This window comes from Tremella mesenterica (assembly GCF_000271645.1).
Source record: "Tremella mesenterica DSM 1558 unplaced genomic scaffold TREMEscaffold_1, whole genome shotgun sequence".
Lineage (NCBI taxonomy): Eukaryota > Fungi > Basidiomycota > Tremellomycetes > Tremellales > Tremellaceae > Tremella > Tremella mesenterica.
In genome coordinates this window covers 101,909-125,952 of record NW_006711225.1, presented here as the reverse complement: position 1 = coordinate 125,952, position 24,044 = coordinate 101,909, and the positions used below count along the sequence as shown (strand labels likewise).

At 45.0% G+C, this 24,044-nt stretch overlaps 7 protein-coding genes across 7 annotated transcripts; 4 read left to right on the top strand and 3 right to left on the bottom strand.

The window, feature by feature from the left end:
* Positions 1 to 499: 499 nt before the first annotated feature.
* Positions 500 to 1,554, top strand: TREMEDRAFT_58045 (uncharacterized protein; the record flags this gene model as incomplete). Its single annotated transcript, XM_007001059.1, has 3 exons — positions 500 to 948; positions 1,181 to 1,282; positions 1,434 to 1,554. The coding sequence occupies 3 exons, from the start codon at positions 500 to 502 to the stop codon at positions 1,552 to 1,554; spliced, it is 672 nt and encodes a 223-aa protein (XP_007001121.1).
* Positions 1,555 to 2,831: 1,277 nt separating this feature from the next.
* On the bottom strand, positions 2,832 to 6,294 carry TREMEDRAFT_58044 (uncharacterized protein; the record flags this gene model as incomplete). The annotated part of the gene is made up of 20 exons (XM_007001058.1): positions 2,832 to 2,914; positions 2,961 to 2,973; positions 3,181 to 3,280; positions 3,617 to 3,737; positions 3,782 to 3,897; positions 3,980 to 4,086; positions 4,133 to 4,192; positions 4,238 to 4,294; positions 4,338 to 4,352; positions 4,404 to 4,588; positions 4,633 to 4,789; positions 4,835 to 4,995; positions 5,033 to 5,058; positions 5,105 to 5,354; positions 5,399 to 5,555; positions 5,662 to 5,734; positions 5,781 to 5,890; positions 5,926 to 5,959; positions 6,005 to 6,154; positions 6,254 to 6,294. 20 exons carry the CDS (start codon positions 6,292 to 6,294, stop codon positions 2,832 to 2,834), a joined length of 2,016 nt encoding a protein of 671 aa, XP_007001120.1.
* A 331-nt stretch (positions 6,295 to 6,625) lies between these two features.
* TREMEDRAFT_58043 (uncharacterized protein) lies at positions 6,626 to 9,004 on the top strand (the record flags this gene model as incomplete). The annotated part of the gene is made up of 6 exons (XM_007001057.1): positions 6,626 to 6,692; positions 6,762 to 7,143; positions 7,287 to 7,465; positions 7,508 to 7,640; positions 7,776 to 7,846; positions 8,448 to 9,004. 6 exons carry the CDS (start codon positions 6,626 to 6,628, stop codon positions 9,002 to 9,004), a joined length of 1,389 nt encoding a protein of 462 aa, XP_007001119.1.
* Positions 9,005 to 9,968: 964 nt separating this feature from the next.
* On the bottom strand, positions 9,969 to 11,526 carry TREMEDRAFT_58042 (uncharacterized protein; the record flags this gene model as incomplete). Its single annotated transcript, XM_007001056.1, has 5 exons — positions 9,969 to 10,173; positions 10,377 to 10,613; positions 11,013 to 11,153; positions 11,377 to 11,454; positions 11,501 to 11,526. The coding sequence occupies 5 exons, from the start codon at positions 11,524 to 11,526 to the stop codon at positions 9,969 to 9,971; spliced, it is 687 nt and encodes a 228-aa protein (XP_007001118.1).
* Positions 11,527 to 11,936: 410 nt separating this feature from the next.
* On the top strand, positions 11,937 to 14,531 carry TREMEDRAFT_66620 (uncharacterized protein; the record flags this gene model as incomplete). Its single annotated transcript, XM_007001791.1, has 7 exons — positions 11,937 to 12,056; positions 12,314 to 12,372; positions 12,612 to 12,706; positions 12,927 to 13,009; positions 13,278 to 13,375; positions 13,774 to 13,948; positions 14,292 to 14,531. 7 exons carry the CDS (start codon positions 11,937 to 11,939, stop codon positions 14,529 to 14,531), a joined length of 870 nt encoding a protein of 289 aa, XP_007001853.1.
* Positions 14,532 to 15,567: 1,036 nt separating this feature from the next.
* TREMEDRAFT_24082 (uncharacterized protein) lies at positions 15,568 to 15,855 on the bottom strand (the record flags this gene model as incomplete). The annotated part of the gene is made up of 1 exon (XM_007000412.1): positions 15,568 to 15,855. A coding segment is annotated over one exon (288 nt), but the record flags the coding sequence as incomplete, so codon positions are not given.
* A 2,841-nt stretch (positions 15,856 to 18,696) lies between these two features.
* On the top strand, positions 18,697 to 21,697 carry TREMEDRAFT_58039 (uncharacterized protein; the record flags this gene model as incomplete). The annotated part of the gene is made up of 2 exons (XM_007001055.1): positions 18,697 to 21,229; positions 21,603 to 21,697. 2 exons carry the CDS (start codon positions 18,697 to 18,699, stop codon positions 21,695 to 21,697), a joined length of 2,628 nt encoding a protein of 875 aa, XP_007001117.1.
* Positions 21,698 to 24,044: the final 2,347 nt, after the last annotated feature.

Here is a 24,044-nt window from a genome sequence, read left to right as displayed (position 1 = left end):
AAGTTAGGCGAAGTTAGTCGGAGTAGGATACCGGGGATATGGCGAGGTACGGCGAAGTTGAACGAAGGGGACTGAGCGCGAGGCTGTACAGGGGTTGAGGGACGTTCTACGAGAAGAGAGGGGAAGTATAGATAGTTTACAGATCGCTGAACTTCTTCAGCGATCCTTGATTGTTGTCAGTAGTGAAAGACAGATAGAGATAGCTATATACAATCGAGATACATCGCCATCAGTAGAACAAAATCCCAGTTAGAGTAACTACGCCGAAGTACGCCGTAGTTACACTCCTTTCGACGTCTGCGCCCTCCTGGTTGGGTGAGACATCGAATTAGGACCACCAAGTTAGCCGAGGTTCGTCGACCGTCGGTCTATTGGAGAGAAGTTATTCGACGGCCGTGACATCAATCTTATCAACAGAACTTTCATCTTGATCTAAAAAAAACTTCCATCTTGACTTCATCTTTGAATTACTAGTACGTGACATAAATACCTAAACGAAATGTCCCCAGTACCTAATGATCTTTGTTCATCTTTATCATTCACCCTGACTGAACATGTAAATCTTCCAGAACAAACAGAATCTGATCCTACTCAAACAGTTGACAATACTTACATACAAAACTCCACCTTACAAAGTACGACATTCATGCCAGAATCAATTGACGAGGATTTACCTGTGATGTCTAAATTTGAACAGCCTACCAAACCAATAACCACCCAAATCAAATCGTACTCCTCAGAGTTGGAGGAAGACATGTCAAATGAAGAAATCTCAAACTTTGAGAATGATAAAACCAAGGATGTTGATATAGAAACTCTAGATCTATTGAGTGTTTTCGAAAAGCCTCATAAGGATAGAAAGATCTCAAGGAAAGTCCGAGATTTTGTGGAGGTTGGAAGATACTCTGTTGGGTATGAAAATGATTTCACTCATGATTTCAGCCTTGTGTAAGTTTCTTTCTTTTTCATTAGTTTCCTCAGGACAAAATCATTCTAAATCCATCATCTCTTATTTGAAGTTGAACTTCCAAGTTCACAAATCAATGTTTTGATCATCTTGTTCAATCTCCCCCTTCCCCCCAAGAAAGAATTGAACTTTAGTCATTCTCCTTTTTTTACAAAGAAAGGGGTTTCAAAAAGTAAGAATGAAAAAGCTAAATTAATGAATTGACAAAAGTAGTAATGGTGAAAAATACTCATATATTACTACTACACACTTTGGGGAGCTAGCTGCTCAAAGAGGTCACAAATGTGTTCAATGGCAAGGAAAATGGACTAGAAAGTGAGTTTTTAAATACTTTCTATTGTTCTTCTTTTCTTTTCATTTCACCTAAACCTCATAACTTTGTTTACATTTTTGTCTGTTTTGCAGACTCAATGGGGATTTGAAATAAAAGTAATAACCATTTTGTCAGACGGGTATTAATATTCAGATCTGCAATTTTCACTCGGGTGGATGGAGATACAATTTCTGGAGATCCAATCACCCTTCCATTAAATTGTTTTGATGACAATCCTGAGGATCACAAAGATGATTATGACATACAAATCTGATTCATGGTGATTTTCATTTTGTATATGAATATACAGTAAGTAGTAACATTTGTTTGATGCAATGCAATGAATGAATGTGTCTTTCCATTCATCCCATAATACCTCTTTGTCACGAACCATGTCGTGACATCCCTGACAATTAACATCACCGACCCTCCTTTCACCATCACCCTGAACCACTGAGACCGACTACAACGAAGTTACAAGAACCTAGGGATTATTCGTCACAACAACCCCGCCTGACGGAGAACTGCGGTGAACTTAGGAGAAAGAAACTGAGGGAGAGCAGGGTGGGCGAAGTAGGCAAAGTTAGGTGAAGTTAGTCGAAGTAAGCCGAGTAGGATATGGGGGATATGGCGAGGTACGACGAAGTTGAGCAAAGAGGACTGAGCACGAGGCTGTACAGGAGTTGAAGGATGTTCTATGAGAGGAGAGGAGAAGTATAGATAGTTTACAGATTGCTGAAGAAGTTCATGTCAGTAGCGAGAGATATATTCAGTAGCTACACCTTTGAGTTAAGGAGAGCTACCACCCAGCAGTTCGACGCACTACGGCGAAGTTAGCTGTAGTTCCTCAACGAGTACCCTGTCTCAGTGAGACATCGACACCCTAGTTCAACAAAGTTAGCCGAGGTTTGTCGACCGTCGGTCAGTAGAGAAGAAGAAACGACGATTGTGACACTCTTACCACTATCTGTCTGATTCAAAGTCATATGTTATCATCTTAAACTCTGTCTTGTTCTCATCTTACATCAAAAGTTTACTCATGATTATTGTATACAGATGAATGACGACTAACCTCTCACCTTCACTTGCTGTCACAATCAGTACTTATAGCAAGATCAATTCTCACCAGCAGAGTTGATATTGAGCCTTTTAGGACGGTTTATGATCCCGGCCTTAGCTACCCGGTCATGACACTTGCTGATGCATCTTCCCGGTCTCGCTTGCATACCAATGTAAGATCCATACTAACTCAATGTGGTCACGCAAAGATCCAACGTTTGAATCACCTTGCAGACATGGGATTCAGATCATTTGGCAACATGGGTGTTCATATTTACAACACATGAGATTTTATCTACAACATGGAGTGATCCTATTGACAACGAAATTTGTGTACAACACATGAGCATGGCAATGGTATTGTTCTAAGTCACAAATCTCGTCATTCAGAGACTTGTCCACGTTCTATTCACGGTAACCACCTGGTCGATTCACCGAACAGGATGGCGGGACATGACAGGAGGTCTTGATTTATCTTGATGTGTACCGATATCATGCCTGAGCAGTGAAGGAGATGACAAAACCGCCATAATCGACTTCTTGCACCACACGGACGATGTGTTTAGTGGCAAGAGCTCAATGTTCAGCTCACTAGCAATCAACGAGCTCAGCCAGACTTACTGAGACAGTTGTACTGATGTCAGTACCTCTTCGCATTCAAGTTTCACGCAACCGAATCAGCGTACCGAGTCCGGGGCCGATGGACGAAGGTAGAAGGACATGTGCCCGGGAAAACGTGCCAAATGTGGCCACAACACACGACAGGAAGCTGTTAGGTCGAAGAAAAGGAGGAAGTACCAAAACGGGGATCATGTAAAAACGGGAGAAGGGGACAACGTACGAAAGCCAACGCTGCGACATGTTTCTTGATACCCCGAGGGGAAACATCTCCAAAAGTGATTTGATCCGAGTCGACTTCGATCATCTTAGTCTCGACAAAGCTGCCATCAGCTCACGTCTCAACAAGACCTGACTGGAAACTGCGTGAAGACGCGCGACGTCTATATTACATAAAGTGAAATGATCCAACGATGGGTCCCTGGAGAGAGTCCGGATGGAGGGAGAGACGAGGATGGTCAGGTTGTGAGTGATAACTCTTCGAGGGCAAGAAATGAATTGCGTCAAACCTTTGGACAGAGGAATGTGTGGAGTCGATGCTGAACGAAGGTAAGATGACCTTCAGTGAACGCGTTTCGAGGTTGTTCATGACAAGGATCACCCCCAGATCCGATCAGTGGGGAAAGAGGAATGCCATACAAAATCACGCTCCTACCCACCTGAAAAAGTCGCGACACTGTTTCTCCAAAGTAGCCAACATCTCCGGTCTGAACGCCTCTGGCAAACCTGAGTAACTCTTCTGAGTGTCCAGCCCTTCCACATCGAGGTCCAATTGAGGCACTGTCTGTTAATCCTGGACTCTATGTGAATAACAACACACTCACACTCCAGATCATCCTCACCCAACATTCGGGGTTCAACCCCACGGTCGGCCAAGACGGAGGAAGAACGTCTGTATCGGGGATTGGAAGCGTCGCTGGCTATCGATCCTTGACGAATACTGACTGTCAGTGAGTCTTCTACAATCCGCGCGTGGTAGACGAGATGATAGAAAAGGAGAAATCCGGAAGTCATAAACTGACCGCTGTTCGAGAGGCGTCATGACGCTCAGTTTCCGGATACTGGTTCCAGGGGTGAAGCTCGTATCCCCCAATGGCATCCCGCCATCACTGAAAGAAGTATCCGCCCACTATCTGGTCAGGGCTGATTTATGAGGCAGCGTTGGACCAACTCACTGGAAGAATGACTTGTTGACTACCCTGACTGACGTTTCTGCCAGCTTCCACTTCGAAATCCTGTCAGTCAGCTGGTAATCTTCTGCATCATTACCGTCAGCTTACTTGACTAGGGGGTCGAAGAGGTCGGGAATGAACAGGTTCTTCGTAATCGTGATACACCTGCCCATCAATGTCTCTCTTCAATCAGATATCATGCGCTCACCTCTTGATAACTTGGCTATGTCAGGTCTCAGCTTTTCAAGCCGTGTTACGTGACTCAAACACTTACCTCCTCGAAAGTTGTCGGTCCTATCTGACCATAGGGTCCAAACACATCTGCAGGATCTTTCTCCTGATTTTCGTTGGAAGGAACATACTTCTTGCCCGCCTTTTGGGCAGAGAGATCTCGTTCCCACTTAAAGCGTTCAACCTTGGCGATATTAATGAACAAATCTTGTAATTCTGTTTCGTAAACTGCTCGTGAGCTTTCCGAGATGGCATTGGGAGGGAAAGCTTACATATTGGTACGAGACCCGCACTGTTGGCCAGAATCAAAGCCAGGTTGTTGTCACGCCTCTCGTCTTCTTTTTGCATTTGGTCCTCCCTCTCTCGCGCCATGGACGACCCATAGTTACGCCGACAGGCATCTAATTGTTCCTGACCGAGCTCCAAGTTCTGCAGTCAGTTTAATATACCATCGACCACGAAGAAACAGCTCACCACGTCGAATCGGACCTTCCTCATGATCTTTGCCTTCTTGGGACGTTCCTCGAGAACCTGCTCGATGTCCTCTAACGATTGATCGGGATTAATGGCTTCGTTGTTTCCCTTGAGTGCACTTTTTACCCGACTACCATCGGTGTGTCGGGGCGTTTGCGGAGCTAACCGATGAGATATGTTTTACAGACTTCCACTTACGAGGTGTAGAATGCATATTGGGTTGGCTGCCTAGATCAGTTTCGACACCCCTCCAAATGGTGAACACCTCACAGATCTTCCCCAAACTCCATGTTCAGCTGATCACCAACCAGACCCATCTCAACGTCATCAGCGGGTAACACCATACCCCTTCCTGAAGGCGCGCTGAAACTTGGGTCATCGAAGTTGAGATTCAGGTCAATTTCCTCTCCAATTGGGAATTCCAGATCGGCGAGAAGGTTTTGACTGGATCGGACTTCGTATAGCGATGGTCGGAGTCGAGTAGGATCACGAGCCTGTCCTAGACCGGGAGAAGAGGTGACTATTGCGTCAATCCTTACTCTGATCGACATACGAGGCCCTCACCTTTACGACGTTTATCCACTCGTGGAGGATCCGGTTCATCGTCGTCATCCTCACTCTCTTCCCCTGATTCTTCCACATCTTTGCTTTCTTGCGTGCCGAGGGAGGAGAGTTTGGGCGTCGATCTTCTCTTCTTACCCCCGGATGGAACGCACCACTCCTGAAGGTCAGACCTGGCTGTTTCCCACCACGTAGTACTGTGAAGGCGCGTGCATGTCTGATGGAGGTCGAGAGAAAGTTGAGAGGAAGCTGGATGGAACACTGACCAAGTCGAAGAAGTTGAAATCGAAGGTACTATGCCAAGCGACATCCACTCCAGCGTACGTGATCTGCTCGATCCTGTATCTTAGCTAGACAGCCCAGGATCATCCAGTCAGCTACAAACCTGCTCTTTCCCCCGCCAGGAATGTCCAGACCTCCTGTCCCGCCTGAAGCCGTGGTGGTGGTATCCGTGAGAATGGCCCGGTTCAAAGCCGTGTGAAACTGTGTCACGTCCTTCCGGTCAGCTTCACTCTCAGAGGAGAACATACGGAGTAAAAGACTTCATAGTTCTGACTATGTACCCTTCAAGTAAGCTGGAAGTAGTGCCGAAGACTGGGTTGGGCTCACCTCGCAACACCGACAAGAAGACAGCTGCTAAGGCGCAGAGCCATGGGCTCGGGAGGTTGAGCGATGAGGTCACATGTTCTAGTGAGATCGATATTCGATAATTGCTTGCGGGTGATCCTCTTTGTTCTCGGACCGAGAGTCGCTATGAGCCTGGAATCAGTATGGTCAGAGGGAGTCATAAGAGGAGTTACCAGATGATACCGAAACTGTCATGTCAGTGAGAGCAGGGTGGGGGAAGAGAAGACGCACGATCCTTTCTTACTTGTGAGTAAGTCGTCTGAGAAGAACATGCTTGGGGTCGATGTTCTGTGGTGTTGGGGGAGGTTGTATGGGGGTAAAGAGGGGTGCGTATATATATGAAGGAAGAGAGAGCTGTGTGTAGGGAAGAAGAGAAGGGAAAGAGAAGGAGAAGAAGAAGAAATTTCGGAATGAAGTGGGGGTGTCGATCGCCACTAGCACAATGTCACCATCGGCGCACGGACCATCGTGCTAGTGTTTGGGATTAACTCAAAACAAATACCGAAACAACTATTCCCCGTTTGCCACCCACCCACTCCTTTCACAACCAACTCTACCTCTCTCTACCTACTACACCATACACACCTATACCCTCACCCCACCATGCCCACTATGTCAGACGCACAGAAGCATAAGCTACTGATGGAACAAGAAATAGCCAGGCTCTCAGGTCAGTCGCTCTTCTTTCCTCCCCTTCAGCTCGTTTTGCTCCGGTAGACCGACTGAGCCTGACTCATAGGCGCCATATCGAGACATGTAGCCAAACCTCACCCGGTGTCTTATCACCCATATACTGGTAGAAGTATCAGAGGGAGGGGAAGCTTCCGGGGGAGAGGTTCAACCCACGGATTGGATCTCAGAGGGAAGAATCAGCTCGTCCAGCCGGCTGTGAAGCAGAATAAGATGGAGACCAACAGTCTGACTCGCGCGACACCTCCAGCTCTGGCTCCCGCCAATGGCGTGAAGATACCGGACGAAGGCGACGAGAGGAAGAAGGTGGAACTTGAAGCTGGTGAGGTTGTACAGGAGATGCTTGATAAAGTAGACGACCTCGGAGAACAGAATTGGGTCACCAAAACTAGTAAGAAAGGGAATATGAGCTTGATGACTGTCGAGAAGAGGTGGGTCATCATAACAACCTCCAGCTGTCATCATTCTTTGCTCTCAATCTCTGTTCACTACCACACTTTTTGTCGTCTGAGAGTGTTTGGTCACTCCTGAATGATACAACCCTGGGATGATCTAGAACGCCACTGACTCTCAGCCAAGAACTCAAATCCAAACCCCGACAACTTAAACACAGACATCCCCGGATCCCACCCCAGATCCAGATCTTCACTTCTACTCCCCCCTCCTCCTCATCGGCAGACCAACGGAGAGTCGTGATAGACGGTGTCATATTTCAATTTGACGAAGGTGGTCAGAAATTAGTTCGGATAGGTGGTAAGTCAGCTTCGCTGCTGCTTGCCCCAGCTGACATAGCAGAACTTGACTCGCAATCCTCGCAATCTTCTTCCAGTAGGAAAAGACCAAATACACCCACTAGAAGGTCAGTGAGGTATGACGGACAGAAATATAGGAGGACTTCGAAAGGGAATTTGGTATCTACTTCACGTCGGTGAGTCGTAGTCTTCCATATATCCCTCTGACTATTTCTTTGTGTTGCTTCGAGGCTTCGTTGAGGAAGAATGCTTTGGTAGTTGCATCTCTGGGCATGCTGGTATGATCTGGGCGGCAAGAAGCTGTGGGTCAGGAGGAGATGGAGTCAAGCTGATGATAGTGCCGAATTGGCAAAGAAACCTTGCAGGTATTATACCAAGACGGGTGGGTGGGGTATTTCTGGAGGGGCAAAGACTGACGCGTATTGGTTTTCTGGTGTTGCGGTGTTGTCTCGTCTCTGTTTGTTTTATGCTTCTCCCCCTTCATTCCTTTATCCTCCCTCTCGTCCCACCCTTGCTCGATATCGCCACTGACAATTTTTATCACGTCTTACTGACATGTTCCATTTACTCAATCCTGAACATATACGTCACGTTCTAATCCATTATCCCAATCTAAACTCCCCCTCTTATCCGCGTTCATGTCATAAACTGTCTCCATGCCCTTGGTTTAACTCATCTCTCTTTCCCCCACCCTCACCTTCACCCTCATCTCCGACACCCGATTCATCACCCAGGTTCATGCTCTCGCGCCCTCACATGTCCCTACGCACACATCCCTAACCGTTTATCCATCTGTCCATCTTTCCTCCGTTCATCATGTCCTTACCCACCCAATTCCTGTCCTCTCTCCCACACTCCATCAGCGCACAACACCCCATCATGTCTACATTTCCAAGCTACTTCCTCATGCAAAAACCCCAATTGTCTCTATCCCCACGTCAAAGTATCCCCTGACGCTCCGGTATGTGAAGCTTTCGCAAAAGACGGATGGTGTGATAAAGTCGAAGGTACATGTGGTGATTTACATATTTGGGAATGTGAAGAATGGAGGAAAACTGGAAAATGTTCAAAGAATGGGAAATGTGGATTAAGACATGTTTTCAGATCGACGGGTAGAGGTAATACCTCGACTAAACAACTCGTCGATTCTACTGAAACGAGGTCAAAAGACTCGACCATCAATCTGGACAAACGACCCATTCCGGCGCTATCACAATTTGAAAACTCACTACAATCTTCAATATCTATAGAATCGATGGGAAATGATCGAGTTCCCAGTATGGAAGATGAGAATAGGGTCAACGTCAACGTGGAGGCTTTCGAAAATCAAGTGGATTTTATTGGTTTGGAGTTAGGTATACCTAGTAGTCCTGTGAATTCTGATGAGGTGGGAAGTGGAGGAGAAGATGTCGAATCTGAGTCCGGATCCGGATCCGGGTTCGGGTTTGGGTCTGGGTCGTATGAGTCGAGTGATGAGTCGGGTTCGAACGATGAATCGGAGGAGGAAGAAGAAGAACCGAATGTCGAAGTTACTCATTAGACAGAAATGTGGGAAGAACGAGCAAACGAAGTTGCCTATGAAAATTCTGATTAGAAAGGAGAGGTACTTGTAAGTAAGTGATAGACTCATTATTCTTTCAAATTCACCCTTCATCCATGTTCTTCCACAACTATAATTGAAACTTCGTTTCGTAAATATCACATCCTCCAAAACTTAACTTCTATCACTCAATCTTTTATTCTATTCTCTTCACACTGTTCATGGCCATGGGATGATTCACTGGGTATCACTATGATTTTCCACTGGATATTCTCAATGGTCAAACTTTGAAGATCATTCATTCATCCTCTTTTATATTTCACTTTTCTCGTCTTTTAGCTTACTACTGTTGTAGGGTTGTCTCTTGTTTTAAATTTCATGCATGCAAAATCATCTTCTCCCTTCTTCTACTGATTTTTACTGAATTTGTCCCCTCAATTATACATATATACTTGTCATACCGTCAATTTACTAACAAATCATTGATCGTTCTACCGTTCTGCCGTTCAGTCTTGATCTTGTTTCAACTTTGAACTTTGGAACTGATGACTTTATTTAATCATTACACATTCTGAGATGTAAGACACTAGGTAATTTAAGACTTACACTTGTAAGATTAATCAACGAATATATACTATACTCTACAAATGATTTACATTGTTAGTCTTACTGTGATGATCTTACTACAATGGATATTCATCAATAGTTACTGTACGAATGCTATCAACACGTATGAGTGATACCCCGAGAAGATAGTCATACAGTAATAGATATTCATCATACTTGTACAGTATAACGGAAAACATTGCAATACATGATCTCAAACCCATCAGTACTCGTACTAGTATGACAAAAAGAGAATATGAATCAATTTTCATCAACAAAGCCCAACTTATGATGAAACCATAGCTAACATCAAATGCATTCTCATCCATAGAACAATCAAGGTTTTTATAAGAAAATACTAATGTACATCTCTCCAACTTGGTCCATCAACTTTTTTACCAGGTCTCCATTCACCTACCGCCGCTACACTAGGTGTCCAACCTAAATCTTGATCGTCCGTACCTCCATTATTGGCATTACGTCTTCTTGAAAGACGTTGAGATGCTTGAAGTGATGATACTAGTGATTTCGAAGGATGACATAAGTGCATAAAGTTGCAGAAACTGATAATGGTCAGTGGTGATTCATCACTCCATCTTTTATGACATGTTTTGTGTGGGTTGATTTTTAAATATGAATCTAAGATGAGGGGGGTCATTCATTCTCTGAAATGTGGTATGGGTATGTTTGGTTGAGTAGACCGGGTAGTTAGAAGATTGATATTGTTGGAAATAGTTGAGGGGAAAAAAAATAACATTTCACTCACCCTTCCCTAACACATTCACCCATTTCATTCTGCCTACAACAAGCTTCTCTGAAATCACTGACGGGTGATAATTCAGCCATTAGAGGTTTCATAGCGTACCATTTATCGTTTAATGCGTCACAAGCTTTTGATGCTTCAGTTTCGTATTCGTATCTTGCGTAAACGTTTCCCATCAGATGATCACCGACGTTATCGCATACGTGCATTTCTTGAAGGTTTCCGTATTTACATAGTTCGCTGTGGGGTCAGCGTCATGCGTCTTCGAGTTCATATCATAGTCGACGGTTCGGCACTTGGATTTATTTCCCACAGCCTATACGAAGAGAAATTCTTCAGGCAATCCCAAAAAGTGGAGAGGCATATGGGATGGATTAGGAAGGTGCCCACGTAGGATTTCCTGAGCAAGTTGGTGAGACTCGGGTGATCGGAGATAATTGGGTGATGTGACAATGAAAGAAAAGGGAAGATTGTATGGCATCCATTGAAGGATAATGTTAGACGGTGACTCTGAAGGCGAGTACGGGAGCATAGAGGTTGGACAAAAAAAGAGAAGGGAGAGATGGACTGGGAGGGGGCGGATGAACTGACGAGAGTATGAGATCATGAGAAAATGACAAGAAAATGAGAGAGACTCACATGAAAAAATCTTCGTAGAAATTATCAAAATTCTGTTGTAATTGTTCTGGTGTCATGTTCTGTCCTTCGGGAGTATGAGCCGGGTTGTTGTATACGTTAGGTAAGAGTATAGTGCTTGAGAATTGAGGTTTGATATGTTTTCTACGGGTCAGCACAATATTCAAATTCCAGAGAAGACAGAATATCACTTTCACACTGACTGGAACAAAACTTGGAGTTGAAGTGACGACCGTTTCTCTCCTCCGGTAAATCACGACGAGTAAAATGAAAGTGGGAGAGTGATGGAGAGAGGTACAACGAGCAGGAGAAGACTGGGATAGTGACGGAGAGAGGTGATCGAGGGCAAGATGAATAGACGACTCACCGAGAACATCGATCACCATGTCTACAAGCACCGATTTTCAAGTAAAAAGAACAATTGACTCTATCCTGTTCTGTCCCACTATTCGTCAGCGTTCCGATGTCCACACTAGACACACTCGACTCACAAGATGTTCGCTAGATGAGAAGCCATCTTTCCGTTTCACACTCTCGTTTTTCCCACTCTTTGACTGTCTACAGCGTTGTTCTGTTGTTCTCACTCTACTCGACTTCCGTGATCTTTGGAGGTAAATAGCGTGCGATGTGTATTGAGATGAACGGCGAGAGTGAGAAAAGTAAAAGTAGAGAGCGAGCAGAGGTTGAAAGAGAAAGTATTGCTTAGTCATCACACCAAATTTGATCCCGTTCCTTACCCGAATTTGATCCCGCTCACATCACCCACCGGGCAGCGTCATCGACCATCCATCCACCCAACCCTCACCTTCACCACCATCTCTATACTTGCACCATTATCACTCAATCCAACCATACAGATACCCTACTACAGTGGAGATCACATAGAAGAAGCCACGCACCAAAAGACATAGTATACAATAAAGTACAATGGGAAAATCACCGGGCGATGAGATTTTAGCAAAAGCTGAAAAGAAGGCAACTTCTTCACCTGGTTGGTTCGGCAGTAGTAGTCAGAAATGGGAAGAAGCTGGTGATTTGTTCGCTCAAGTGGGTTTTAAATGTTCCTCTCCACCCGCGCTGCCTCTCCTTTCACTCGTATCAGTGTTCCGTAGGATGCTTGGGATGGGGGTGTTATATGCAAGGGTGGAAACTCGCCACCATATCGTGGAATCGTCTCAAGATCACACCCATGCTAGACAGACTTTAGCGACTGAAGGTATGGCGACATACCAGATAAAGGGGAAATGGAACACTTGGAGGCAATTGAACTATGTGAACTGGTCACAGGAAGTAGCTTATGACAGGCGGCAAATTCATACAAGGTAGAAGGTAGATGGAGCGATTCAGGTGCTGCTTTCGAACGGTCAGTCCATGTCGCCTCTTTTTATCTTGAGATCTTCCCTTCCACTCGACTATTATCGTATCAACCTTTCCCATAACAATACGTTTGGTCGTTTCACCTTCGGAACTCACCTTCGGAACTCACTTTCGTCGTCTTGTAGTCCGCTGATTACGTGTTTGCAATCCCTGTATCCGAGCAGGTTGCCTGGTACCACTGCCGGAGTCGTATCCTGTGAAAAAAACGAAAGACTGATGCAGTAGAGAAGCAGCATGTAGGAACAAAGCTGGTGAATCCAACGATGAGATTAACGCTTGGCATAATGCAGCTAAAAGTTATAAAAAGAGTAATCCAGAGGGTGAGTTTCAGCACTTTTCTGCTTTTGACATACTTGCCATGTGCCCCGTATACACGTCCTCGAATAACCTACTATGATCTTGCCGTCTTTTGACTAATCTTTACCTCACCCCCGCAATCGACAGTACCACCTGGCACTTTATTCTCTGTCTCTTCTCAAACATTCACCAAGGAGGAAGACGATTTTGAGACACTCATGAGAGAATTTACTGACTCTGTAGCCGCTGTGACGGCCTTACATCAATGTATCAAACTCTTGGTCAAGTCTGGTAACTTTCGACAAGCCGCCGATAGGGAAAAAGAGGTGTGTTCTGGTCTACCTCTGCAATCTTACCCTCTGTCTTTTTGGGGGGTGATCCCTTACTCGCGCCTGTCATTCGGGCATCATCACCGCGACTGTCTCTGAAAGATGCTGTGTTATTCGAACTGGATGATATTTCGGTGCTCTCGCGTTACTTTTCTACTATCCAGGGTTCGTAAGCCTACGAGCTCTTCGTAAAACTAAGCAGATGGCTTTTTGACGTGTTCGCGTCGTAATCCTGATTGAACAACGTTGCTGATACTGATGTCAGATCGCCGGAATCTACGCTCAAGACGGGTTGGATATCGCCAAAGCCAGAGATAGTTTTGTTCAAGCGGGGGATTGGTACAAACAAGAAGATGCGAATGCGTGAGTTACGCCTTTACCATCCATCTTCCCTTCTCCTGGAGCGTTTCAGTACAAATCTTTGTTTGCGCGAGTCAACACAGCGTGTACTGCACAAAGGCGGGGATCGGTCACCTGGGTCTTTTCACCTCTACGTATGAACGAGTGTAGGGGGAGAAAGCACAACCAATATCACAAATTCGAGCAATGTCTCCAGTGGTTCGACCAGGTCAAACAGTGCGATTGCATGCCCCACGTCAAGTCGTTTCAGTATACTGTGGCACAATCACAAAGTACTGGTCGCTCGTGCTGGTGTCGGTTGAGCGTTCCTCAACGGATATGAAATAGAGTATACTCGGGGAGTGTTCGAAAGCCCTGTTGAAAAAGGAAAAAAAGAAAACGAACGATCACTCATGATCCAGTACTGCGAATCAATGTTATCAACAAGCCGCCGAACTTTCTGCGGATTTACAAGATTTCAAAAGATCAATGGAGTTGTATCAAACTGTTGCGGATTGGAGTTTAACAAGTGCTTTGACGAAATATTCAGTGAAAGAATACTGGTTGAGAGCTTGTATGTGTTCTATGGCCATGGGAGTGGGTTGTTTTGTCTTTGTTTCTTTTCCCCGTATCTATCCCAATATTGCGTGAACCGTTCTTTGATACCTGCCTTTCTATATTCATCTCTTGTGCTCGATATCAAATCATCTCTTCAATATACCTCGTGTCCACCTCTTGCGCTTAGAATGCAATCTCTTCTTCCAGTATACCTCATGACCATCTCTTACGCTTAATATCCAATCACTTCATCAAACGTATCTTTCATTTCATTATCGCACCTTCCTCCCAAAATAACTCCTTGTCCATACCTCACACTTGAAACTAAATACCATATCACCCCATCCACTCCACTACCCCATCAACAGTAGCTGATTTCCAGGACCTAGTACTCTGTCAACGTCTACTCGAAACGTTCTCCACCAAAGACGTCACATTCCCTTCCACCCGCGAATCCAAATTCGCTCATGAATTAATGGACGCATGTGAACAAGGTGACGTTGAAAGATATACAGCTGCGGTATATCAATATGATCAAGTAACAAAGTTAGATAATTGGAAAACTGCAATATTGTTAAAGATTAAAAAAGCTTTGGAAGAAGATGAAGGAGGGTTGACTTAGAATAATTTTTTCATTCTTACTTTTTCGTTTCCCTTCACCATCTTTTTCCTCGTACTTCTACCTTTTCCCACTCCGTACGGTATATCATCCTCTCTACTCTTCACTATGATTTCTCTACCTCAGTGGTTTCAAGCTATCTTCTACACCAACAGTCCTTGTTATCTGTAATCCTGATAATACTTCGTCGTTCGTTTTTTCCCATCATCGCCCGAGGTCACATTGGAATATGGGTATGTTGGGAAGGAATGAAAGAGGTTTGAATGGGGAAGGGGTGTGGGTGGGAATGAGTGAATGAATAGGATCGGCATCGAGGAAATGACCAACACCGGCTATGATAGATGTAAATAGTGTATGCAATTCTTGTCAGAGTATTAAAACGAATACTCCAGTTGGAAGTTGTTCCGACCACGTTCAAATTCACTTGTTTTGTAGATCTTTACCGTTTCTCAAGTATTTGTCGTCTGACCTTGTTTATCTTGATAAGTAGCTGATGAGATGATTGTTCAGTTTATTTTGGGAATGGTCTACGGAATGAGAGATGAGGAAGTCATAGGGGATTTCGTTGCATACCACTTTGAATTGATCCAACGACACATTTCATACCTTTCATCGATGATATATGCTACTTTTTACTCCCAACCTCTTCCGTCGCCTTCACCTCCTCAATATCCTCAACCGACTTTACCTCTTGTACCACCTCCGCCTCTCCCCCATCCCTGACCTCGTCATTCTCTTCAGAAACGACCTCTTGAGTTTCAACCTTTCCACCATTCGCTTCAACCTTGATCTCTTGTCCAACCTTCCCCATTGATTCGATCTCACTTACCTCACCCACCTCACCCACCTCATTCCCCACGACCTCCTTTATTCCTTGAACCTCAACCTCTCCTACCCTCTCACTACCCACGACCTCTTCCACCTCCACATGCCCAGCGACCTCTTCCACCTCCACATCCCCCACGACCTCTTCCACCTCCACATCCCCAACAACCTCTTTCATCTTATCAAACTCTACAAACTCATTAACCTTCAAAATCATCCCAACACCACCTATAGCCCCTTCCTTCAAATACCTACTCCATAAATCAACGACCACTCTATCACCATTCCAAACTTTAATCATCCTTTTATGAGTCTTACGCATGAAATTCTCTTGAGCTTTCTTCATCACAAAAGGAGATTTCAAAACCGTATGTAATTCTTTAGTAGTCGGGAGTGGTGTGATGGAAGTTAATAAAGATAGTGAATTAGCTGAAGATTGAGCGAATTGTGAGAAAAGATCTAGGGTATATGGATGAGAAGAAGATAATGTTAATGTTGCTATATGTGTTAATTCACTTTGTATCTTATTTCTCTTTCGTTCATTTGATGTAAGATGATGATTGGTTCTTTCTTTTGATGATATTTCGCTGTGTTTGATTGATTTGGTATGATCATGAAGACTTGATGAGGTTGAGTGGGGGAGGGTTGAAGAGAGATTATCAAGGATGTTTGAGGGTGAGATGGAGTTGGAGTTGGAGTTGGAGTTGGAGTTGGAATTGGGAGATATTGATGGTGGGGTATGATTAAGAGATTGAGAATGTGGGGTATTTCGTCGAGAAGGAGGAGGGAAGGTTAAAATTGCTCCGTTGGTTATTGAACTCGTTGAGGAACTGATTAGTCAGTTTAAACCTACATGTGTCCCAACTGCATCGTTTTCCATACTGATCATACAATGTTTAACCTCTAACATCTCATTCGACGTTCAGCGATCATACGAATTTCCAGAAAGGGACCAAAAATGAAAGATGAGAAGTTAGGTGATGGAATGATAAGTCGAATTGTCTAATAGGGTTTACGAAACACACATACCTAGCTTTCCGAAGGTTATCGGGAAAAACCTTGGTTATCCTCAACCCAATACTTCTTAACCTCACCCCACTACTTCCAATCCGCAACCCACTACTTCTTATCCTCAACCCATTGAAGGTATTAATAGTATTTGAAGATACCATAATCATCTTTTGGTGTTTGTTGTTAGAACGAGATGACGATGTTCGAAGAGGTTACAAGTGATATATTTCCGGTTTTGTAGATAATCCACAAATGCTCTGGCTCGAAGCTACACCTCTGATAACACTTGGACTTGACTCTACAGCTCGGTCAAAGAAGCGTCTCCTATGGCGATTCCACCTGACACTTTAGCCGGTCTGATATATCTCTGAATAGAACGCCCGAATAAGAGGTATATACCTAGTATGACGAAGAGTTATATAAGGAGGAAACTGAATTTGAACGAGATTTGAGTGAAGATGGAGATGAATTTCGCAAGTTCGAAATATCACGTGACTTGGTTCCGTCACCTCCACCTCACCTCGTCCACTTCGACCGACTCTACATAGATAACTATCACCATACCTGACAATAAACATACAGACTTTGTAAGAAGATAAGCAGAGGTAAGGCAGAGCCGAAGATTCAGGAAAAGCAGTAATGATATCAACGGGAGAGAGAGAGAGAGCGACCATCTTGTATGTTCCTCCCTACCCTTCATTCGAATGTGTCACTGATTCTTGTAGGTACGCTTTTTCGGAGAAAGCAAATGGTTGATACTTTTCATCTCGAGATCTTCAAAGGTTCACTCTATCACACGCTGATCAAGCCTGTCAGTAACAACCCGTGCCACCGCCAATGATTAACCTCGTATGGTTCACCTCACATCGAACCGTCCTCCCTCAAATGGACCCTCATCTGCACGCGACACCTGATGATTATACCTACCTATACCTGACACTCCAGAGAAAAGGACGAGAAACCAATGATACTGTTGATTACTGTCACTCCACGGAGAACTTTGGCTTCTGGAAGAATCACTCTCGAGGACACGGATAATCACAGTACGAGTACCAATCATGTAGGTGAGGGAATCTGTCAGGACCAGACGTTGAAAATAGTCTGCGTCTATGAGCTATGGCTATAGGGCCTCGTAGGGAACAAACCTAGTGATGTAGTTTATAGTCAAGTGATGTAGTGGATCGAAGAGACTATAAGTCGATGAGATCAAGTGGCAAAAGATTTGCTAAGTGACGAGAAAATACATTCGACAAGACATCTACGAAAAAGGGATGTTTCTATATACTAAAAAGGGAGCGGAGTGATACCGAATCTACGGAGTAAATGTGGAAAGCGATATGGGGTGTAAGAGCGAAGGAAGACGGAGATAGATGAAGGACACGGAGATGAAGAAAAAGTATAGCATGGTAAAGAAGTAACGATTAGGTAGGACAGGAGAACGGAGGACGCCGTAGCGGGATTAGTGAGACGGGGACGGGAACGGGTAGGTGGAGTACGACTTCTGCGTACGACTCTTGAGAAACCCGTCTACAGGTACCCGTAATCCTGACAGAATCACCCTCTATGTCATTCAGCCAAAATTTGAAAAAGAACGAAGACATGAGGACGGGTAGGAATAAAGTGGGAAAATCGGACCAACTACATTATTGATATAGTATTCGTCGATACATACGATCAGAATACCGAACCATATATTCCACTCTTGACCACTTGAGACAAATGATTCAAAAGATATTCTTGACGTTTCTTATCACCTTTCGAGTTTTCCAAACGTGTAATATCTCCAGATCAAGAAGGAACGATATCAACCACTCCCCCGGAGTATAGACCGAAGAAGAAGAATCAAGTTTCGACTTGATCCATTCATGATCTCATCCTTTTTAATCTAGATTAGGAAAGAATTTACACTTCACGTCTAGTCTATCTATGTTTGACTTTGGCTCGTTCCCCTCGGCCGGATCTTACGCTTAACCTCTTTATCACACCTTTTTACCAAGTAACGAGGTCGATTACGCGTCATGGGAAAATCGTGTTCCGAAGGGGAAGAAGACGACGAGAATGACGTTTCATCATCGATTTTCCCATTTCGGTCTAGACTCTTCCCCACCTCTTCACCCCCTTCCTTTCCAGGGCCTCACCGATGACATATTGGAACGATGACTAAGCACCGACGAGGTCGGTCGTTCGTCGACGGTCGAATCGCGAGGGAAGTGGCGATGTGACCCCGCCAGTATAAAATATCCTGAACACTTCTACCTTTCCGATTTTCAACTTTTGACTTTTGACTGTTGACATTCTCTCTTATTGATCACTCCATACATTGAAAACCAACATGTCATCTATCACGTTCGATCGGCTTCTGCTGGAGCCAAAGGAAACGTCACGCTACCTCTTCGACCCTAACAAATTAACCATCTTGAGACTTCCTGATGATTCCATTTTTCGGCTGGCGTATCCTCACCTTGGCCCGAACATCCTTATCTCTCTCGAGCCCGACGGCAGTTCAAACTGGGATCCGCTACTGCTCGAAGGCTCCACTACGGCTCCATGCAGTGGAAGAAACATACGATCTTTCTGCAATTATCACGCTATCAGTTGTAGTATTCTTCTAGGATTGGCAGCTGTGAATATGGACGTAGCAAGTGCACCCACCGTTTGTGGGACAATGCCTGAACATGAATTTAAAGAAATATTTCTTGAAAAACTGATCAAACAAGGCAGAACTTATGCCCAATGTGTCATGACCCAATGGATGTTTGTTGATCAGACAAGAATAGATGTGAATTGGAGTGCAGACCAAATAAGAGCAGCAAGATCCAAACCGGTGATCCAAGTTGTGGAATTGACCAAAGATATGATTCTAAAGGCAAAGTCAATGCAAGCCAGTGAACGTGGACCCATTCTTTCCTGGTTGGATATGGTTGGAACAATCATGTGCCAGTACAGCAGGTCGTCTAAGATTCCCTCTGTCTTGGGTGATTTTATCAAAAAGAACTCACCACTCAGCTCATTGGTGTCAAAGCCTGACTTTGATACAAAGAGTATTCAGGACTGGGACGGTTCACTTGCTGGAACAATTCTTGAAGAAATGACCAGTAAACACAGCGCCAACTCTACACTTTTTGGCACACATTTCCCACCTGGGCCCACAAGGCCTTCAAAAGGAAACATCGGTCGATCAACAACTCAATCGGCAACGCCAACTGATCCGCCAGTAGATGCTGGCATGGAAACCGGGGAGACAGTTGTCAAGAAGGGTGTGACTAGAACTCCCACACTGGCTGAATCAAAAGGTGAAAAGAAAGAGAAAAAGAAAAAGAAAAAGAAGTCAGAGGGAGGAGGACCACCCTCAGCCCCCACGGATGGAGACCAACGGAGTGAAACCGGAAATGCAAGAGAGAGTGTGCTGACCCCTTCCACACGACCAGCTTCTCCCTCGTTGCCGGTAGAATCAACAAAAGACTCCGTAATGCAATCACAGAGGGTTGACGAAGGTGATATTTCACAGGAGTTCTCACACACACCACATGGAGGAGGTCGGACGGCTGTCACCCCTTCAATCACAACAAGAGAACCTGGGAAGAAGAAGAAGGGGAAAAAGAAAATCAACTACGATGGAAGCAAGGTCATAGAACAACGAGAACCAGCAAATATCCCCCCAACTACCATAGCTCCCGCGATCGGAATTGTTTCCCTGGCAGAAGAACCGGATAATAGTCAAGCTAATGAAGCACAAGATTCCGGAAGGATATCAAGTCCGCAAGCTGACCATGCTGTTAGCAATGATCATCACCCGAATTCCACCGAGTCCACACAGTTGCAAGGGACTAGCACTGCCGGGAATGGGCCCGTTCACGGTCCAGACGTGCAGCACCCAGGTAAAAGATCAAAAGCACGTCGGGCAAGAGGGCACAATAACCCACGGCCACCAGATGCATACCATCAGGATGAAGGTGGCTCTCACACTCATGTGGAAACTAGAAAGGCTGAACCGGATGGCTTACGCACATCCATCACTGGTCATGGCATGCCAGATGTAAGTAACAAGGACGTAATATTCCCGCATACATCGGGGTCAAACGATGCGGATGTTGATCGGACAGTGGTCACCCCGGTACAAGAAATTGCACGTGGTTCATCTTTTGCACCAAATCAATCATTCCATATTGAGAAACCGCACCTTAGCGAGCCGAATCAAGCAAACTTTCCAACATCGGATACTGATCGTCTGCGCGCCGACCTTTCTACCGAAGTAAACGCGGATCCTGATCTGATGGGTCAACTGGAGATATCAAGACAAGTTCGACAGACTCTAGATGTGTCATCTGAGAAATCCGTAGACGAATTACCAGACAGACCTATTTCGCTTGAAGGCTCATCACCCATGTTGCCGACTGCCATTCAAGATTCAGAATCAAGCAGCAGTTCTGAACATTGTGAGCTCCCAGGTCCATCCAATATGAACCACCCAAACAGTTCTGTGACTATGCAAGTCCTGAATGACACTGGAAAACACCAGCCACATTGGCCCTCTTTGGACACTTCACCTGAAACAAGGCATAATGACTGGAGTACTGAGATGCATAGGGTGGAAAGCCACAACGAGGATGGGGACCCAATGGGGCAAGCTCCTGAGCAGGAAGTTCTCACTGTTGAACGAGACGCTCCCATCCCTGCTGCTCAGTTTGAGGGGCCGCCGCCACCGCTTACCTGGGATACGGTTTATGCTAGAATTGCCAGAGAGCGGGGCTCACCAGACAGCCACACTGTTACAAGAGACGCACAATCAGATACTGGCTCTACTGGATTCACCACAGAAATAGATCAGGGTGGTTACATAAACCACCCACCATACAGGAGCACAGGTCCGTATCTTCCGTGGACACCTTATGTGGGCTTCGACCATCCACCTTACCCGTTACATCATCAACAACCCCCCCCATTGAGTCCTTCCGTTTACCCAATAATTGACCATTGCTACACAATGCCACAAGGCATGCACCTGTATGCTCCTCCAACAAATGACACTTTTGGACACCCCTTTCTATCTCAGTGGCAGTCTGGATGGAAACCGGGATGGCAGGGCTCAGGAAGGTAAAATGTATTACTCCCCATGGAGAATCAGAGAAGAATCATTCATACTCTTCCGGGCACAGCTTGAGAATCCCTACCCAGTGTGACCTATGGCTGTTGCTGTAAAGTTCAGCTTGCATGCATACGCTCTAATGCATCTGTTAGGGACACAGCCGGAGACGTTCACCTCCGGAGCTGCACGGTTCAAAACACCCCCTTTGGACACAGCCGGAGAAACGTGCACCTCCAGAGGTGTCTAGTCCCACTCAGAGCATTTTATGGGGATCTGAGGTGGGTACTGGTTATCGTTTCCTCCTTCCTAGATGATGTTTCATATGTCTGACTCAAATGTCTGTAAGGAGCTACATATGTAAAACGTGACAGACTCTCATCCATGAGAAACAAATCAACCATTCCACAACTGATACAGTTATGATGCTATGTGGTCTCTTGTGATCATATTGAAAGGTCTCTTCTCTCATGGGTATTTAAGAACATCATGGACAATGCTTTGAGCACCTGTTTTAGTCACACTTTTCCTCTGCCAAATGTAAGATCTGTTCATGGAAGAGATACTTCAACCGTTTCTCTGAAGAGGAATGGTAGGCCATGCATTCACCTCCGGAGTGGGACGTCTCTGGCTGGGAACGATGAGGTCCGTGCAGCTCTGGAGGTGAACGTCTCCGGCTGTGTCCCTAACACATCAATCTCTCCTCCATCAGTATCTGCAGTTGAAGAGCTGAAATCCCGGGCATAGGGTTGGTTTCATTGTACATATGACTGTCACCCTCTGATGATAGGCTCCGGGACAGTCCAAAGAGTGTACTTGGCTGTCAGCCATGTTGTACTGTGGCCTCTGTTGCTCACTAACCCTCTGCTGTAAGCATCTCTGTTAGGTACCGTACTGAAGACATGCCAATCTGAAGCTGCATGGCACATGACTGGAAAAGGGAGTTCAGTGGGGTTGGTTGGAACTCTGAAGGGTGTACCAATGATGGAGACTGAGACCAGAGATAAATGAGAGACGTACTTACAGGATTCTTTGGAGGGTATATATACCTTAGTGGTTGCATAAGCGTTCACGCAGTTTGTTAGGAGGATGTTGGGGAACATGCAATTCATATGCGGCTAGTATAAGGAAAACATGCTGGATTATGAGTACAACGTTATGGCCAGGGTGGTATCCCACAAGAAAAGCCCATACTGAGGAACGAGCTGCCTATCCAATGGAACTTTGGAAGTCTGTAGGGTCTGATGCTCATATGTGTAGTTCATCCATCATACAAAATGTGAACTGAAGTATAGTGGAGTCAGGCCACAGATGCATTGTGTGATATCGTGAGTTGTTAGCCGATAGAATCGGGCCAGGACGGCCAAACCACCGTTAGATAATTACCCCTTCTGTCGAATATTTCTCCGTTCAACTTATCCTCTGAACTTTATTCGATCGTCTCTGGTTTAATGTGTGTGAGTGGAATGTGATAAGTATAGAGACATTTAGAATTGATGCATACTCTTTTTCCCCTCTGTATTACCATCAAATTATCAGCAAACAGATTAACAGTCAGAAGTCCACATACCTCTGTGTATAACTAAGGCAAGTTCCTAATTCTACTCCTCTCATAATGACCTCTGTGTCGACTAAGATTTCGTTTGAGAATCTCCCCAAGTTATCCTACGATCCATCAACGTATGCTTCGTGGAGAAAGGCGATTGAGGTGTATCTACAGATAGGCGACGTATGGAATGTCGTCTCAGGTAATGTCACGACTCGGACGAGTCGCGCCACCATGACTCATCAAAACTCATTGAGTTACCCTGAATTCAATGAGACTCGGTGAGTTACCCTGAAGACTCATTGAGACTCATTGAGACTCATTGAGACTCATTGATACTCATTGATACTCATTGATACTCATTGATACTCATTGATACTCATTGATACTCATTGAGACTCATTGATACTCATTGAGAACTCATTGAGACGCAATGAGATACTGAGGTTATAGGGGAAAAGGAGAGACAAGACAAGAATGAGTCAATGAGTCGACTCATTGAAAAGCTCATTCTGAATCCCTCTGAAAGGTATAAAAGGAGCACGTATGTACTTTGTAGTTTTCTTTTTCTCAAGGATCAAAATATTATTTGCCACTTCACAAAGATCTCTCTTCTTGACATATACTCATCTTTAACACGCCTTCCATCGACAAAACCCCTGTCCACGTCATATCACACACCCTTGTTGTCATCTCGACTTGCTCGGATCCTTCGCAAGTCACTTTAGCCGTCCGACCACATCACAAGTTCACGAACAACATACTAACCATCGTTGTTCAAGCTAACTAAACAGTTGCAGTCCACCTGTCTTTGATCTTTAGAGATCTGTCAAGGACAGGACCGTGACAGGTAATGATACCGAACCTGGTCGCGTGGGGGTTAGGCCGGACACTGAGAGGGCGGGATCAGTACCTCCTATCACGCCCACCGAAGGGCAAGTGGTTGGTAGAAGGATTACTGGAGAAGAGTTGAAGGAGTGGGAAAAGTGGCAAGCGAGGGAGAATAAAGCGCAGGGGATGATCAAGGGAACAGTGACGGAAGCTGTAATGC